Below are 19,567 nucleotides of genomic sequence, written 5' to 3'. Positions count from 1 at the left end.
TAGGCCACGAGCTGTTTGAAGACCTCGAGCCTTTAGCATTTGGCCGAATCGGAGCAGAGGATCGGCTCCAAAACCATCAGTGAGAATGAAGGCGAGATAGAACTTCACATCTTCACTTTTTCTTTAATCGATCCCTTTCTTAAAGCAGGTTTCCTGTACAATTGAAAACTGGAAAAAAATACTATCACCAAACTCAATTAAGTTTGAGCCCACCTATCTTCTCCTTATACTCATCAATTTTTTAGAACTACACCATCACTACTACCTTGGATTTACCTCTTGGTAAAAACATACTCTAAATGCTCTTAATTCTCTTACTATATATTCACTTTCACAAACTCAGAACACCTATTAATTACCCACTTTTACATCTCAAAGCTTTCGATCTGATCAGCCATAATCTACCATTTTCATTCTGTTTTACGTGGTCTCTCTGTAGTAAACTAGTTGAGCACTTGTGTTTCAAAACAGCACTTTGCTGTCAAATTCAGATCTATAACCTTGCTTTCAAAGTACACATATCTTTTAGTTATGTACTCACCATAACTTCAGATGTTTGGGATCCATCTCGCCTACATTCTGACTGATGGGTTCGGAGCCGATCCCTCGGCTCCGACTCGGCACGCTTATGCTATAGAGCGAGGCCTCTAATTGGCTGAGCTATCTTTATCCCAGGATGCACCACCACTAATCCCCCAGATCTTGTTTGTCCGCATTCATGCACACATGCATAGCTTGATTATATAACATTGTTAGATGTTTCAAGATGAAACAACAGGATTCGGACCTTCTGATATCCTCTGATCTCCAAGGAAGGGGGAAGGAGGGTGGGTTATTAGAATGGCGAGATGGATCCCAAACATCTGAAGTTATGGTGAGTACATAACTAAAAGATGTTATGTGATCCTATCTCGCCTACATTCTGACTGATGGGACAGCGTCCCTAGCACCTAAATCCCGGGTGGCTCATTGGAAAACACTCCTGAGCACTGTGGAACCAAATGAAGCTCGTCCTCTAGATGCCACATCTAATTTGTAGTGAGAAATGAAGGTGTGCGGAGAAGACCATGTAGCCGCAGCACAAATGTCACCAATAGCAAGCTTAGAATGAAATGCTACCGAAGTAGCCATAGCCCTTGTAGAATGAGCCTCGACAGAGGCGGAAAGCTCTTTGTTGGAATAAATATAAGCTTGAGTAATACAGTCTCTGATCCATTTGGCAATGGTGACCTTTGTGACCGCGTTGCCCAATTTGTTTTCTGCAAAGGACACAAACAACTGATCTGTCTTTCTTGATTGTTTGGTCCTATCCAAATAAAAACGTAACTGCCTGTGGACATCTAGTGTGTGGAAAATAAATTCCGCTTTATTGGCGTATTTTGGGAAAAAAACTGGGAGCTCTAATGACTGTTGCAAGCATAAAGTAGAACAGACTTTAGGAACAAAAGAAGGATTTGGTCTGAGGGAAACCCTGTCTGTATGAAAAACCAAATACGGGGGTTTCACTGACAAAGCTTGAAGTTCTGAAACCCTTCTGGCTGAAGTAATTGCCACTAGAAAGGCTGTCTTCCATGATAGAAACTTTAGATCACAGGTAGCTGCCGGTTCAGAGGGGGAAGAAGTCAAGGCACGTAATACTATATCGAGATCCCATGGAGGTGCAGGATGAGAAATCGGAGGTCTTAATAGAGCAGCACCTTTCAAGAAGGTCTTACACAACCTGTTGCTCATTAAGGGAGGGTCTATGGATTCATGAAAATTAGAAATCGCTGCCAATTGTACTTTGATGGTAGAAACAGAAGAGCCTTGGTTGAAAAGAGGTCAGGAACTTGAGTACTTCTGCCACGGGAGTAGAAATGGGGTCCAGGCCCCGGAGTTGAGCCCAGATAGCAAACCTTTTCCATTTGCTAGAATACAGTTTTTTCGTAGCAGACTTGTGGGCTGAAGACAATATGTGCACTACCTCTGGGTCTAGTGCATGTCTCCTGACTATGGTCGGAAGAGGAGGAGCCAGGCCGTCAATTTTAATGTGTGTAGGGACTGGTGTAGTAGTCCCGACTGATGAATCAGTAGGTCTGGGACTTGGTCCAGGAACCATGGACCTTCCAGAGCATGTTTCCGAAGATAGGGAAACCAGACTTGACGAGGCCAGTAGGGAGCAATTAAGATCATCTTGCTCCCTAAGAGAGATGCCTTCTGAATTACCTTGGGCAGAAGAGGAACTGGAGGAAAGGCATAAAGCAGGTCGGTGGGCCAAGGATGGACTAACGTGTCCATAGGGCTCTTCCCCGGAGCCGGGGTTAGGGAGAAGAATTCTTTGCACTTCGCATTCAGAGGAGTTGCGAAGAGGTCGCAGCACGGAACTCCCCATTCGCTGAAAATCTGTCTTGTAATATTCATGTTCAGAGACCATTCGTGAGGAGAGAGGATGGTTCTGCTCAACCTGTCGGCTATGACATTGGATTTGCCCGATATGTGAGTAGCCACTAGGAAGCGTTTGGTTGAGATTGCCCATTCCCAGACCCTCATCGCTTCTCTGCAAAGAGGATAGGATCTGGTTCCTCCCTGCTTGTTCAGGTACCAGACAACTGACATGTTGTCCGAGTGAACAGCAATTACGCCCTGAGGGAGGTAACAGTGAAGGGCTTGAAGGAACAGGAGTACTGCTCTCATTTCTAGGATGTTGATGTGGAGAGAGGTCTCTTCCGGAAGCCATTTGCCCTGGACTGACCTGCCCAGGGAATGCCCCCCCCCACCCCGTCTGGGAGGCGTCCGTGGTCAAAGTGGCCCCCGGAGGAGGAAGAACAAAGGGTCGTCCCCGATCCAGATTGGAAGACACTAGCCACCAGCGAAGGTCCCGTCTGCAAGATTCTGTGATCCATATTAGATGATTGAGAGGGAGTTCCTGAAAGGACCACTGAGTTGAAAGAAGCCACTGGAGGATTCTCATGTGCAACCTTGCCAAGGGAACTAACAGAACTGTGGCAGACATCGATCCCAATAGCTGCATGACCATTCTGGCTGGGGCTTTGGATCTGGGGAGTAAGGCTCGAACCTGATTTTGTATGATCTGAATTCTGTCTGCAGGTAGATAGACACGCATCTGGTTTGAATCTATCTCTGCCCCTATGAATCTTATTCTTTGAGATGGCCGTAACACAGACTTTGGCCAATTGAAATTGATTCCGAGGGAATTGCCCAGTGATGTTGTGGCTTGCAGGCTCCGTAGAAGTAGATGCTTGGAGGTGGCAGTTAGAAGCCAGTAGTCTAGGTAAGGAAACACCTGGAATCCTAGACTCCTCAAGTGAGCAGTCACTACTGCCAAGCATTTGGTGAACACCCTGGGGGCTGTGGTGAGACCAAAGGGCAGCGCATGGAACTGAAAATGACTGCTTCCTAGGCTGAAGCGCAAGTGTCTCCTGGACGTTTGATGTATTTTGATATGGTAATACGCGTCCTTGAGGTCTATGGAGCACATGCAAACACCTTTCTCCAACAACGGAAGAATGGTTTGTAAAGTGACCATTCGGAACTTGGACTTCTTGACTGAACGGTTTAGGTTGCTTAGGTCCAAAATGGGCCTCAAGTCCCCGGTCTTTTTTGGCACTAAAAAGAATCTTGAGTAAGTCCCTAATCCGAGGTGGCCTGCGGGGACCGGTTGGAGGGCTCCTTTTTGCAGCAGTTTTGAAATTTCTATGGCTGCGGTATCCCGTTGACTGGGTGGCGGGTCTGGGATTCTTTTGGACTGGGGGGGGGGGGGGGCGGCGGCGACAGAATGGGATGGAGTAACCTCCGGCGATAATTCGAAGCACCCATCGGTCCTGAGTGATGCCTTTCCAGGCCTTTAGGTGCTTCGAAAAACGACCCCCGACTTGCTCCGGAGCAGCACAGTCGGGCAATCCCTCAGGGACTATGAAAGGTTGAAGAGCCACGAAAGGACTCGCGGTCTCCAGTATTGCGGGGGCCTCTGCCGCCTCTGGGACGGCGTCTTCCTGATGAATTTCCCCCTCCTCTGCCTCTGGAGGGGGAACCTTCCTGCTGGGAGGGGTAAGACTTCTGCGATCTCCGGAACCACATCTTCCCCCCTCTTTTAGCCTTGGGATAAGGCCGAAAGGGAGTGGAAAATCATGCCCCTACGGCAGTCAGAGTCTTACCCTCCTGCTCACAGCGGGTAAGAGTGTCTTTCACCTTGGGCCCAAACAGGGAGGACCCATCAAAGGGGGCGTCGGCGAATGAAGACTTGAAGGCCTCCGCGAAATGACACAGGCGGAGCCAGGCTTGTCTCCTTAGAGCAATGCCTGTACCCGCCGCTCTACTCGCCCCTTCGGCCGCATACGAGATGAGCCTCATGGACGAGTTCGAAATGGATGACATTATAGCCAGCTGAGAACCAACCGTCTGGGCCAGCTCCTCAGGCAGGTTACCTAGGAGGGTATCGGACAGCTCCTTGATCAGATCCCTCTGGAATCTCGTGAAGTGCGTTAGGTAGTTCAGAGACCTCAAGGTAAAGGCCGCTGAACTTAGGGTGCGCTTGCCGTACCGATCCATGCTCCTAGACTCCTTTATTAGGAGGATGGATGGACGTAGAAGCCTCTGCTACATCCTGCTGCGTAGCAGATGCCACCACCATAGCATCCACAGCCACACCTTTCGTGAGGAACTCTCTATCTGGGGGTGCTGAAAGAAATTTGTTTGGACGAGCGGGCACTGGTTCCACAGAGTCCAGGTGTTCCCACGCCCTTCGACAGATCAAATCCAAGAGCTCGAAGGGCGGAGACACCCAGGAGGCGGAAGGCTGAGCCCCAAAGGCCTTCAGGAACACCGACTCATCAGCAGAGGGAGGTTTGGACTGCCAGCCGCCTCGTTGTTTTAGGGCTTCTAGGATGTCTGCAAAGGAGACATCATCCGAGGACGACTTGGGGGACCCCTCTGCATCATCGAGATCGGTGTCAGATGTCAAAGACTCTTCAGGGGAGTCAACGTGCTTCCTCTTGCACGTTTTCTTCCTGGGAGGTTCTTCCGAAGAGGCTTCAGAAGGACCTCCAGGAGGGGGAGAAACCCCAGCGGGGGTAACCTGAGGCCCAGGGGCTCCTCTGTCTGCGGACAGGGGTCTGCCAAAGACCCAGTCTCCAAATGTAGGGAAGGAGCTGGGGAAAATGTGGAGGTAGCCAATGAAGATTTGGCTAGAGCACTCCTCATAGCCCTAAAGGCGGGACCACCAGAATCCTGAGAAGGTCCCCCCTCCGTGGCCACGACAGTGGACGGTACTCCCGCCGCCGACGCACCAAGAGGGAGACTTGGGACAGAAAGCATCAATCCCGAAGCCTCCCCCCCAGGGCCGAAGGAAGAAGTCCGTGCACTGAACTCCGACCCGAGAGCCGGAGTCGGAGCAAGGGTCGGGCCTGACCCTAACACCTCCACTGGTTCCACGAACACCTGCTCCAACGGTGCCGAAGCTGTTGGAGGAGGAAGTACAATAGAGGAGTGGACCATCGGCTCCGAAGCCAACTGGGCTGGAGCCGAAACCATCTTTTGGAACACCGGAGACTGGAAGAGTCGAAGGAGCACCCTGTCGATGTCCGAATCAGACATCCTGGAAGATCTCGAGGATATCGATCGGGCCCGAACCGATTTCTCCATCGGCTCCAAAGGGCTCGGGGACCGGCTCCGAAAGGACTCCACAATTATCGGCTCCGAGGAAACCTTCAAGGAAATTTCCCTCGGCGCCGATAAGGACTTCGGCTCCGAGGGGGAAGTGTCTGAGCCGATGACCCTTATCGGCTCCAATATCAGTGGAGCCGATGAGGATGACCCACCTCTCGATGCTCCAGACCTCGGCTCCGAAACCAGAGGGGTCGAGGTAGGAGGCATCGAGGCAGACCGTTCCGACCTCGGCTCCGAAGTCCGTGGAGCCGATGGAGAAGTCTGCTTACCTTTTTTAGCCGTCGGTTCCGACTGACTGGTCGGAGCCGGCGCTTTCCTCTTCTTAGAAGGAGACTGAGAGGAAGATAAAGCCTCCTCGAAAGAAGGCTTGATTAATCCTTTAAGGATTAATTTGTTTTTCCTCTCCTGGAGGACTCGAGAGGAAAACGCGTGGCATACACTGCAGGATTCCTGGAGATGTTTGGCGCCAAGACAATAGACGCACGAGGAGTGGTCGTCCGTTATGGACATTTTAAACCCACACCTCGTGCACTTTTTAAACCCGGAGGGTTTGTGTTCCTTAGACATTGCAGAAAAACAGAAACAGTAACTTCAAACAGTTTGGGACACAAGTACAATAAGAATGTCCTGTACTGAAAAATTATAAACTGAAACAAAAACACTTTTTTTTTTTACAGCAAGGGAAAAAGAAGAAACAAAGAGGAAACAAAGAGGGTCAAGACCCTCTAACTCAAACGGGTACTTGACCCACACACAACCACTGAAGTAGTTAGTACAGGGGAAGGCCCCTCTAACTGAAATGGAACCTTCTCTGACAGGAAATTTAAATCAAAAAATCAATCCAACAACAGAGACACACTCGTACACAAAAAATAGCCGTTAAAACAGCTTTTGGTTTGAAAAGAGAGAACTACTGACAGGAAAATATACTATTAATATAGTACTTAGCCTAGCCAATGTTGAGACCACGTCCAAGCTCTGTAAGCGGCAAACGAGATCTGGGGGATTAGTGGTGGTGCATCCTGGGATAAAGATAGCTCAGCCAATTAGAGGCCTCGCTCTATAGCATAAGCGTGCCGAGTCGGAGCCGAGGGATCGGCTCCGAACCCATCAGTCAGAATGTAGGCGAGATAGGATCACATAAAATTTATGCATTATCCAGTGGTTAACATTTGGTTCACTTCTATGTTTTCTATAAACCTTCCCAATGACATCCATTTAATTTCTTTAAGATAGCCTAGCCATCTTCAGATCTTCTGCAACCGAAATTAAGATCTTTGATGCCCAAAATAGACTAACCCTCATAACCATCTCCTTCCTTTTCCTCACCTACAAAAAAGGTCCCTTTATATAAACATTTTCTTCCCTAGTATGACCATTCCCGTCATCGCCATAACAAAATCACTCACTCTACTGCTGCTACAAAAACTCTCTTCTTCATGCCTCAAAATGGAAAAAGCAACTGGAAAGATATCAGTCACGCCTCGCCAACATTTCAAAAACCTAACCATCTTTAGCAACTGCATCTGTAGGCATATTCTAATGCCACCCAAATTCAAATCATCACTGGAAAAAGAACCTTCTCAAGACCAACCGACCTCCAATTAAATAAAACCATGTTCTCCTTAATCTTCATTGTGAAATCTCCACACACAAAATTTGTTCAATTTGCCTTAAATATAACTCCAGAAGCACACCATATAACCTTTAGCCTGAACACAGACTCCCATCTCCAAAGTAAATCAAATGCCCTGGCTGTTTTCTGTATTCTATCCCCTAAACTCGGTGACGAGCTGTCCCCTGAAGTCAGGAACAGCACAACAGTGAGCGAGTTTCTGTGCAAACTGAATACTACCCAAGAACACACACTTTCATGTTGTTTCATAAAATCCATAACTTAAGATTTTTCTGTTTGATCAAAATTATCCTGCCACCTTTTTGCACTTTACAATAAATACCACTGATGAATATATTATTTTAGCCCATTACAACCTGAACCAACATTAAATTTGCACCTATCCCCATTGACAACATTTTTACTTTTGCTATACAGTCACTATCACTCAGTATAAACCTAATTCATGTGACTGTTGATTGCTGCACTAAAAATTTATATTCTCACTAGAACCTGCTACAATGTTGCTAAATTTCTTCAAGTTGTGCTACCACTCACAAATTTACCTGAGTTAGCATGCAAGTACTTCAAAATCTCTGCAAAACATGTTAACACCTGCTCATGTACTATTCACTTACTATATGAATGCATGCCCTCTTGTTTATTTGTCTGTAAAGATGCCATCCAGGGTCTCAGACTGCTCACAATATGAAAGACACATTACAATTTTGTCCTCACTAGAAATTGCTGTAATATTCTTTAAGCTCTTTATAAATTTATTCTAGTAATGACGCAAGCATGTCACAATCTTTACAATCCATTTACCCATTCCTATTTTTGTAAAGGGTACTAGAATTTCCTTTAAAAAACTTCTGCTTTTTGACCCAGGCAAGGGCTGGGAAGGGTCCCTTGACATCAGTCTATTACTTAGATCAACAAACAAAATAAATAAGCATATTACAAAGAAAATAAACAGGGTGCTGCAATGCTGAGCACATACCTTAATTTTAGCTTGGATTTCTTTAACTTTTACTACAGGATCTACAGCAAGAGACTGCTTGTTCTGAAGGTTCATTTTGCTGTTCATCCACTCCATAGATTCCTTCACACACGTTTCCACTTTCTCCATTTCTGCTGCATCCAAGTGATCGTACAGTTCATCCTAAAGAAAAAAAAATAAAGGTAGAATAGAATAGTAATAGCAATTAAACACACACATTCTTATCCTATCAATTAGACAAGGCCATCTTCTTTTTTCCTTGGTAGTGCATATAAATTTAATTGCCAGAACATATAGCGACATTACACAACATGTAAGAGCAGCAGACCTAGCTTGAGGCTAGCAGTCTGACCCTGCTTCCCAAAACAATTAAGCAAAAAATAATGAAAAGGGGAATTAGGAGAGGGAAAGAAAAGAGACTGGTGTTTTCAAGAATACCCCTGCTGTTAGAAAGAAAATTAGTTATATCTAACAAGTAAAACTCTGAACTAGATGTGTTCTGGACCAGTGGTTATCACTGAAATGCACAGTCATGAAATTTAATGAACAAAGTCGCGAAATATAATCCAAAATACGGCACTTTATTTACGCTCGATCCACAGGCTTTTCGTCGGTAACAAGCCCTACTTCTTCAGAATAAACGAAAAACAATTTCAAATTCAGTCACGATTTAAATACATTAAAATCACATGGTTCCTGTATTTATTCGAAACCACTTGTCATCATACTTACACTGTAATCTAAAACCAAATGTAATGATATAAATAAATAACCTTGGTTTCACCTGGCATTTAGACAAATATTGATCCTAGAACCAATATTATGTTGACAAACAAATCAAAAATGACTTTGAAAATATTAAAACAGAGTCACGTAATTGTATACGTACATACATACCAATTGACAACAGCTCAATGTTTACAAATCCTTCTACAAGGTTGTAATAATAACATTGACATTTGAAGAGGAAGAAAATGACTCGCATAATTGTATGCGAACATGTGTACTGAATGACAACAGCACAATGTTTGCAAACCCTTCTAAAAGGGTATAAAAATATTATAAGAATAAAAGTAACTACAATTTAACTAGAGCCTTTTACCCTGGAATAGGTGATGCTAGCCAGTCCGGGTAAACTCACTCAAGTCAGCAACACACTAAAGCTCATAGCTCCATAAATTTACAAATTTATTTATGAAGAATCAGACTTTGCTCTTACAAAACCCTGATACTATATCACAAAACCTGAGGGAAATGCTGTCCCCTCCCATCACTGTCCGAACCAACAAAACTCATAAAATACCCACATGTAAAATAACCTATTCGGAGCTGATAACTTTACAATAAATAAATTATGTCAATAAATGAACATCGCTCCAAAAAGAGCGTGTTTATACCTACAAAGACCAGGTTTAGGTCAATTACTAACCTATCTTGGAAGTGTTAAACTACATTAATGTATTCTATGAAAAAATACATAAAAAATACTAAATATTAATATCAGTCCAAAAATAAAATGAATGCAAATACAATAAAATACAATTCATAAATTAACAACACCCATACTTCACTTCCACTAACACTTATAGAACCTGGATAAGAAATTGATCTAATTACTGTTGTCTAATTAAATGGTTAGAGGTTGAACCAGTATCAGCAACTGGATTCAAACTCATGGTGGTCGTCAATTTATAAAGTCTGTAAAAACCTAGAAGGGGCAATGTAGGCAAAGAAAAAATATCAATTTAACCTCTAATTTTAAAAGGCAAGATATAGACATGCCATTAATGCCAGGTGTATTGGCAAGCATCCAGCCATAGTTGCCATAACAACTCTCTATATTCCTAGAGGAGGGATGTAGGTCCTCTTCTACCATCTGGTTTAACCTGATCTATAAGGAAGAACTAAAAGATGTGATTAGAATTCTCCACAGAATGCTTTGCTAGGGCATTCTCCATCTTGCCCTTCCTCGTGGCATATAGATGTTCATATATGTGTTCATGCAATTTTCTGTCGGTTTTCCCGACACAGAACACTGGACAACATGAACATTGAGCCATGTATACCACTTATGTACTTGAACAGTTGTACCTTCCCCTTATGTGGTATACTTGATCCCTTATTACATATCTGGAACCTGTCTTGATGTAACCACACTACCGGCACATATTACACTTGAACGTGACATCCCTAGTGCTGGGTGTTAATTTCTTCTGTAAAATACTCTTTAGGTTGAAATTCCTTTTCTACACTATTCTTGGTCGTTCAACCAATAGTCTACTAACAGAATCATCCTGTAGTACTAAGTTCAAATTTCTCAATATAATGGAAAACAATTCCCTAGCACCCATACTGTAGGTGAGTATAAAACTATAGGACATTAGGGCTAACTTTGCACTATGCATAACTATATTGTCCTGCTCCGAATTATCTTGATACAAGATTGGTAAATAAAGCCCAGTAGCCTCTTGTTTTGTACCTCCCTTACAAGGTTGTTAATAAGATTTATAGGGTAACCCCTGTTTAAGAACAGTTTAGCCATGAAAGTACATTCCTCAAGAAAATCACAGTCTCGAGTCACCATAACCAGTTGTCCTTTGATAACTGACCTTTTTTGAGAGAACGGATGACAACTATTAAAATGCACACAGCTATTGCAAAAAGTCTTCTTTCTGTAAAACTTGGCTATGAAGCACCTTTTTTCTTTGTCCTTCACAAGGTTGACATCCAGGTAGGCTATCCTGTCCGAGGTGAAACTGTGGATGAAATGAAAGAATTCTGTAGATGTGTTAAATATATTAACATATTGACTGTCTCATCATTACCCTTCAGGATGATAAAAATATCATCCAAAAATCAGGTATACAGAGAGACTCTGTCCTTAAAAAGGGGGTTAGATATAATAAAATGACTCTCCCAGTATGCCATGACTAAATTGGCCACACTGGCTCCACAAGGGGAACCCATCGGCACCCCTATCAATTGATGAAAAAATCTGTTGTTGAATGATACATAGTTATGGGACAAAATTATGTCCATAAGTTCACTATTTGGATTTCTTTAGTCGGTGCATTTTTACTTAACATGGCCGGAATCCAATCTAGGGCTACTGAGTGAGGAATGGAAGAATAAAGGTCCTTCATGTCAACAGTTAAAAAATGACTGTCCTCACTATAAGCAGTTTGATTAATCCTAGAAAGGAAAGACCAAGAATCTTTAGAAATTTGCGATTCACTAGACACATACTTCTTAAGTATGGTATCTACCACTTTGGCACTAGCATAAGTGATACTGCCCCTAGCACTAACCAATGAACGCATGGGTGGATCTAATGGATTCTTGTGGATCTTAGGGGATCCAAAAATGATTGGTATTCTATATGTTGGTATAGAAATGCAATTTAATAAGTTGAGGTCAATTGTTCCATTAATGAACATGTCTCTAAAATAGGAAGACACTCTCGAATTACCTATATTTAGTTTGTTACGAGATATCTCTGTGTATGTTTCACTATTAAGAATCTCTTCCATTTTCCTGATATAATCAACCTCATTCATGAATACCAACCCTCCCCCTTTATCAGGTTGCATGACTCTTACTGGAGAGTTAAAGAATCCAATAAGACTCTTTCTTCCCTACTAATGTTAAATGTATTCATTTGGTTTGGTAAGGGGTGCTTTAAAGTCTCGTATGTCTAATTCACAAACCTGTTCAAATAGACTTAATAATGGATGTAAAGGAGGATTATAAGTACTTGAAATAAAGAAATCCCCTTTGTCTGTGGTGAGGTTCCCCAAGAGTAACTGAAGGTTTAATTTCCTGACAAATAATTTCAGGTCTATAATAGATGATGCCAGGTCAGCTCGCTTAGAAGGTACAAAAGGAGAACCCTTTAACCAACAAATCCACCAATGCATTCTCGAAAATAAAGTCAGAGAAACTGTATATTCTGAAGTCTCTTCCAGTATTATATACAATGTTATTTGTCCTTGGCGGGTTGGGACCTGTGCCCCATGGAAGCTGAATTAATTTCTCTCGTTTCTGGACCGGTTGCTGGACTTCCAACCCTGGTCCAGTTGTGGAGACTAGGCTGGGTCCCGAAAATTTGGACCTTCCATCTCCCCATTAGGAATGTTGGATTTGTGTTGGCCCGCTAATCTTTCGCTGCGTCTGACTGGATCCATGGTATCCAGAGTGTCCTCAGGGGGAGTCTCCAAAATACTGGAACCCTTACCTCTATCTGTTTCAACTAGTCTAGTATTAATACGCCTATCCAGCTTCCATGCTTTGAAAGACAAATAATTGCCCTGGGATGCTGGAGGTTTAGAATAGGCTAAACCATCCTTATAGGCTTTAACATCTCTAGTTAATTTCTTAATTATAGTTGTTGTTAATTTCATTATATGTTCATCAATACTGGTGTAGGTCCGGTCGTTGTCAAACCTGTAACTATGGAAGTTAAAGTCACTCAATATCCCCATCCAATTTAGTAATGTCCAGTATCAAATCATCTGCTGCCTGCTGATAATGTTTACAAATAAAAGGTTCATGAGTTCAAACCCATGTCTGTCAAACAACTGTGTTAACTCAAGATGGAAAAGTGACCCCTCCTCCAGGCCCGTGGGATATTGCCAAGATCCAAGGCCTTTGGGGACCACTCCTGCTCATTTGCATTCCACAAAATAAGCCACCTCTAACTGTATTTTTCTTAACTTCATTAGATTCTGATCGAACACGTTAAGCTTGAAAGGGAGGTCAGACACTCCTCCTGTTTCCTTGTCATGTACAGCACTCTTGCCATTGTTTAAAAAAGAAAAAGAAATAGTACAGTTTTGTACCTACCATAAATGTAGATGTCCGAACTGGATAGCATCTGCAGTCATAACAACTGGGTTGTCCTGTCGTCAGGCAGCCCTTCGGTCGGCCGGATTCCAAAGTCCGGGTCCGGCTTCGGCTGATGTCGCACTTCACCCGACGTCATCTCTGCTGGTCTTCGGGTATAAAGGCATCAGCCGACGCCATTTTCCTCAGTGTTTCTTGCCCCAGATGCCAGTTGCCCTCTTGGAAGGCTAAATTTTGGGTAAATGCCAATGCTTCCAAAAGATAGAAGGCAAACAAAAAATAAGCATGTATGTACATATATACAAACAAATACACCATAAGAGACTCCCCCCACCAGCTAGCTATTAGGAGGGTAAATACCCTAGGAGTACCACAGAGGGGAAGGAGGGAGGGTAATCCTGACTGCAGATGCTATCCAGTTCGGACATCTACATTTATGGTAGGTACAAAACTGTACTATGTCCTTCATGGATGCATCTGCAGTCATAACAACTGGGTAGAATACCATAGCCAACTAGGGGAGGAGGAGGAATAGATTATGGTGTGGTTAGGATCCCTTGCAGTACAGCAGTGGCAAACCCTGCTCGGGATCTGGAATACAGAGGTAGATTATAATGCTTGGCAAATGTATGCACGGAGGTCCAAGTAGCCGCCTCAATAATGTCCTTGGTTGCCACTCCTCGTAAGAAGGCTGTGGTAGTGGCTGTTGCCCTTGTAGAATGAGGCCTTATGTTCTGTGGAATTGGTTTTCCATGGAAGGAGTAACAGAATCGTATGCAATTTCCTATCCATTTGGAGATTGTCTGTTTGGAAATTGCTTTTCCTTCCCTTCCTGTTGCATAGGCTACAAAAAGCTGGTCAGTTTTTCTGTTATTTTTTGTTCTGTCCAGGTAGTAGCGTAGCTGTCTATGTACATCCAAGGTATGCAGCATTCTTTCCCCTCTGTTTTGTGGGTTGGGGAAGAAGGTAGGTAGGTGGATTGCCTGGTTTAAAGACACTCTGGATATCACCTTAGGCATAAATGTAGGATTAGTCCTCATGGACACTATCTTGGTGGAAGATTAGGAAGGGTTGTACTGCCATTAGGGCCTGAAGTTCAGAAACCCTCCTTGCTGAGGTTATTGCCAGTAGGAAAGCAGTTTTCCATGATAGATGCTGTAGGTCTGCTGTTGCTGCTGGTTCAAAAGGTGCGAGTGTCAACTTTTCTAGCACAAAGTTCAAATCCCAAGCTGGCAATGGTGGTTTCCTAGGAGGTTTTACATTCTTGATCCCTCTGAGGAACTGCCTGAGTAGAGGATGTGAAAAGACAGGTGGATCAAAGCTGTATTCTGCTGAAATAGCTGATGCATGTATCTTGATGGAGGAATAGGACAGGCCTGTATGTAGAAGCTCTGCCAAGTACTCCAGAATGTTAGCAATATCTATATTCGACACATCTTTTCCTCTTTCAGCACTCCAAATGACAAACCTTTTCCATTTTCCTGCATAGTTCCTTCTTGTTGAAGGTCTGCGGCTTCAAGGATAATGTCTTTAACCCTTTGGGAAAGATCTGGATTAGTTGCTGCTATGTGATGTTCCATGCAGTCAGTTGCAACGTTTTTAGGTTTGGATGCATGATGCTGTAGTTGTTCTGAGTTAACATCAAAGGCATCAGGGGTATTGACCACATTTTGTCCCGAGACATGCTCCTCAGCAATGGGTACCAGTGCTGTCTTGGCCAGTTCGGAGCTATCAGGATTATCCTTGGACGTTCCTCCTTGATTTTTAGTAATACCTTGTGTATCAAGGGAAGAGGTGGGAATGCATACGCTGTCAGACCTTTCCAGCTGAAGGAGAGCGAATCCACTTTCCATGCAAGTGGATGGAATGTCCTTGTGCAGAATTTCTTGAGCTGGTGATTGAGAGGGGAAGCGAATAGATCTATCTGTGGCATTCCCCATTTCTTTGAGATGGTCTTGAAGATGTCCGGGTGTAGCATCCATTCGTGAGCATCCGAGGTGGTTCTGCTTAACATGTCTGCTAGAGTATTCTCCTTTCCCGGTACAAATATTGCCTGTAACTGGATGTTGTAGCCGATTGCCAGATTCCAAAGGTCCAAAGTCATTCTGCATAGGGGGTATGAATGAGTGCCTCCCTGTTTGTTGATGTACCACATGACTGTGGTGTTGTCTGTCCTTATCATCAAATGGCCTTCTTTGAGAAATGGTCTGAATTGTTGGATTGCCAGTTTTACTGCCAGCATTTCTTTTAGGTTGATGTGCAGGTGAAGCTGATCCTGCGTCCACAATCCTTGTACGCATTTGTCCAGCATGTGAGCCCCCCATCCTAGGTCTGAGGCGTCTGTTGTGATGGTTTGGCTTGCTTGATAGTTGTGAAAGGGTAGGCCTGGGTTTGACTGGCATGCTTGAGCCCACCATAGGAACTCCTGTTTTAGGCATGGGATTAGTGGAATTTCTGCTTCTAGGCTGTGCCTGTGTTGATACCATAAATTCTTTAGGTACCACTGTAGTTTTCTCATATGCAGTCTGGCATGTGGAACCAAGATTATGCATGATGCCATGAAGCCCAAGGCCTGCAGAACTTTTCTTGCTGTTAGCTTGTTCTGTTTTGTTAGTGCCAAGAAGTAAAGAGGGAGTTCTTTTTGTTTTTCTGTAGTTAGGAATGCCATTTGTTTTACTGTGTCCAATTCCGCGCCCAAGAATGTCCTTGTTTGGGATGGTATCAGCCTTGACTTTTGTAAATTGACTGTGTATCCCAGTCCTTGTAGCAAGTAAATGACCCTTTGTAAATCTGTTGTCAGCTTGCTTTTGTTGTCCCCTTGTAGCAGGCAGTCATCCAGGTATGGATAAATTTGGATTCCCTGTAGTCTGCAGTGGGCGATTACTGATGCCAGGCATTTTGTGAATACTCTGGGCGCAGTAGATAAGCCAAAGGGCAATGCTGAGAATTGATAGTGCTCTGATCCTGCAAGAAATCTGAGGTATCTTCTGCAAATTGGTCGAATGGGGACGTGCAGGTATGCCTCCTTGAGATCTAGAGTTACCAGCCAACACTCCTTGCCCAGCATGGGAAGAAGTTGCTGTAGGGTCAGCATTTTGAATTTTGGGACAATGATTATGTGTTTAAGGTGGACAGGTCTAGAATAGGTCTCCAACTTTTTTCCTTTCTTGGAACTAGGAATAGTCTGGAGTAGAATCCTTTGCCTTGTTCTGTTATTGGCACTCTTTCCACAGCTCTCATCTTTGTTAATTGCATTATCTGCTGTAGAGCTTCTGTTTTTTGATTTGGAGGCAGGTTTGGCATTCCTCTTTTGACTGGTAAAGTGTGGAAGTGGAACCGGTAACCTTGGTCTATGGTTTGCAAAATCCACTTGTCTTTTGTGATATAGTGCCAGTTCTTCAAAAATAAGTTTAATTTTCCGCCTAATGGTGCTGCTATTTGTTCCCTGGTAGGCGGAGTTAGAATCAAGTCACTGTGATTGTGCTGTTGTAGTGGTAGTGGCTGTGTCTGCGCCTCTGTTATTACCTTGCCACTGTCGTCCTCTGTAGGCACCCCCTCTAGATTGATTTCTGCCCCTGGAACGTCTATTCCTGCCCCTTTGGGATCTTGTGGAGTCAGGAAAGGACCAATTTTTGGCAGGCCAGTTCCTGCTAAACCTTGGGGGCTGAACCTGCAAGAAATCTTTAACCGTTTGTACAGATTTTGCCTTTTCTTCCATTTTCTTCATTACCTGCTGGGCAGGTGTACCAAACAAACTGGCCTTATCCATAGGAGCATCTAATAACTTAGCTTTAACATGATCCGGTAAGACCTGTTCCTTCAGCCATGCATGTCTTCTTATCACTGTGCCAGTCATGGCTGATCTAAATGAAGCCTCCAGTGCATCATAGCCACATTTTAAGGAATGGTTACTAACCTGTTGTATGCTATTTACCATTTCTAATACATATTTCTTATCTATAGAGTCATCAGAGGACAGCTTTTTAGTTAACTGATCAAGCATAAACTCTTGGTATTGTATCATGTGAAACTGACAGTTTAAAGCTCTAGCTGAGAGAGTAGCTGAGGTGTAAACTTTTTTGCCCCATCTGTCTAAAGACCTGGCTTCCCTTTCAGAAGGAATAGGGTTTTTTGCTGTGGTCGAGGCTACTGCCTTAGGCCCCTGGGATATAGTTTCGGGGTCTGCAAGTGGGGCCTTGTATAAGTGATGATGAGTGTCTGGCACCCTGTAAAATCTATCTGGTTTGGCAGGGGCTGGAGGTAAGGAATCTGGTGCAGTGCAGACATCATTAAATGCATCGTCCACAACAGAGAGGACAGGAGGTATAGCTAAGGGCCTGTGTTGTGGTAGGTGCAGAAAAGTCCTAAGTCTTTTTCTGGAATCTGAGAAATCCTGTTCCTGCCATTGGAATTGTTCTCGCATGGCATGTAAGGTTTCCCCAAAGGAGAATTCTTCTGGTGGAGAAGCAGCTGTAATGGATTCTTCAGCATTTGAGTCTTCATAATTGGAGAAAGGAGCCTCTGGCTGGTCTGTAATATCTGAGTCATCCGCAGAATCATCAGAGGACACAGGCTCGGGGGCTCTGCTCTAGGTCTCTTTTCTGGGGGCTGAGAGGCCCTGTCTGGGTGAGATTGAGATCCCCTAATTAAGGATATTAAATCTTCTGCCAGAGTAAGCATTTGTGAACTAGAAGTGGGCCTGGTTGAGGGGGGTTTAACAGGCACTGATTTAGTGGATTTGGCTGCTTTAGCCCTGGCAAAGGCCTTAATAGACATGGCTGCAGGAGGCCTAGCAGCACCACGTGCTGGGGTAGAGACATCCAAAGGGATGGTGTCTGATAAGTCACTAGTAACCACTGTTGTAGGTAAAATTTCTGAGGCCGATTCAAGTAAAGTAGCAGGAACCTCAGTAGTAGTCATTGATTCGGCTGTACTTTGATCAGTTTTCTCGGTTTCGGCCAAAACAGAGACACTCGCGGTTTGCTTAACCATGGTTTCGGCCGAAACCGCGGACCGCGAGAGTGTCGGTCTTTTTCTTTGCGTTTTTTAACAATTTGGGTAGTCGGAGGATCCGACGGCATAATGTACGCAAAATCTGAGCCGAAAAACTGTTCAGCAAACTCCGACCGACGCCTAAGCGTTCGTCGGTTGAATGAAGCACAGGCCGAACAGGCTGCTACGTCGTGGTCTGGGCCTAAACAAGGCAAACAGTAAGAGTGGAAATCTTTATGAGGTATTTGTTTCCCACAAGTTAAACAGTTATTGACTTTTTCTGACATCAGCTGAGGCAAGAAAGAGTCCCCAACGGGGTACTTAGCTTTTTAGAAGTCTTCGAAGTAGTATTCGGTAGTAGTAATCTCTGGATCTGACCGACCGGCACTTGCGAACAGCTTCTGCTTCGGGCGCCACGCGGCAAGAAAGACTGAGGAAAATAGCGTCGGCTGATGCCTTTATACCCGAAGACCAGCAGAGATGACGTCGGGTGAAGTGCGACATCAGCCGAAGCCGGACCCGGACTTTGGAATCCGGCCGACCGAAGGGCTGCCTGACGACAGGACAACCCAGTTGTTATGACTGCAGATGCATCCATGAAGGACATCTGCTTAGCCATTGATTCAAATTAGGCATATTAGGTGCAGGTAAAATACCACTACCTATTTGTAAATGTAACAGACCATGAACTAGCCCTCCGGTAGTCCTCTGGTTTTCCGGAAGATGGTCGTCGGTTGATGCAAAAACACTCCTGTTGTAAGCAGTCTTTGTAGGTATAAACACGCTCTTTTTGGAGCAAAGTTCATTTATTTATTGACATATGTACGTATACAATTACGTGACTGTTTTAATATTTTCAAAGTAATTTTTGATTTAAGTCAACATAATATTGGTTCTAGGATCAATATTTATCTAAATGCCAGGTGAAACCAAGGTTAATTTATATCATTACATTTGGTTTTAGATTACAGTGTAAGTGTAAGTACGATAACAAGTGGTTTTGAATAAATACAGGAACCATGTGATTTTAATGTTGTATTTAAATCATGTGATTGAATTTGAAATTGTTTTTCGTTTACTCTGAAAAAGTCGGCTTGTTACAGACGAAAAGCCTGTGGATCGAGTTTAAATAAAGTGCCGTATTTTGGATTACATTTCGCGACTTTGTTCATTGAATTTCGTGACTGCACATTTCAGTGATAGCCGCTGGTCCGGAACGCATCTAGTTTGGAGTTTAATTTTTTTTTGTTTTTATCTGCTGTTTTTGATATATCTAACAAGTGTTATCCTTCCTTGCTGGGTTTCCAAAATGGGCTGAGCCCAAAGAAGTAAATCCACCACATGAAATGAGTTGAAAGACAGACAAAAGGGGAAAGGTTCAGAAGGCTCAGCCATTAAGTACGAAGACAGGCCTAAATACTGCAGTCTCAGTCTAGACAATAATATCCTGTACC

At 43.9% G+C, this 19,567-nt stretch overlaps 1 protein-coding gene across 1 annotated transcript in view; it reads right to left on the bottom strand.

Annotated features, from left to right (window-relative positions):
- HSPA4 (heat shock protein family A (Hsp70) member 4) overlaps nt 1-19,567 on the bottom strand; it is a 2,799,623-nt gene that overhangs the window by 34,078 nt on the left and 2,745,978 nt on the right. The window contains 1 exon segment of the mRNA XM_044069267.1: nt 8,280-8,441. Coding sequence (XP_043925202.1) covers nt 8,280-8,441 — 162 coding nt within the window.

This window comes from Protopterus annectens, chromosome 4.part0, assembly GCF_019279795.1.
Source record: "Protopterus annectens isolate FY-2018-M chromosome 4.part0, PAN1.0, whole genome shotgun sequence".
Taxonomy (NCBI): Eukaryota; Metazoa; Chordata; order Ceratodontiformes; family Protopteridae; genus Protopterus; species Protopterus annectens.
Note: the sequence above shows the minus strand (reverse complement) of the source record. Positions and strands in the feature narration are given on the sequence as shown.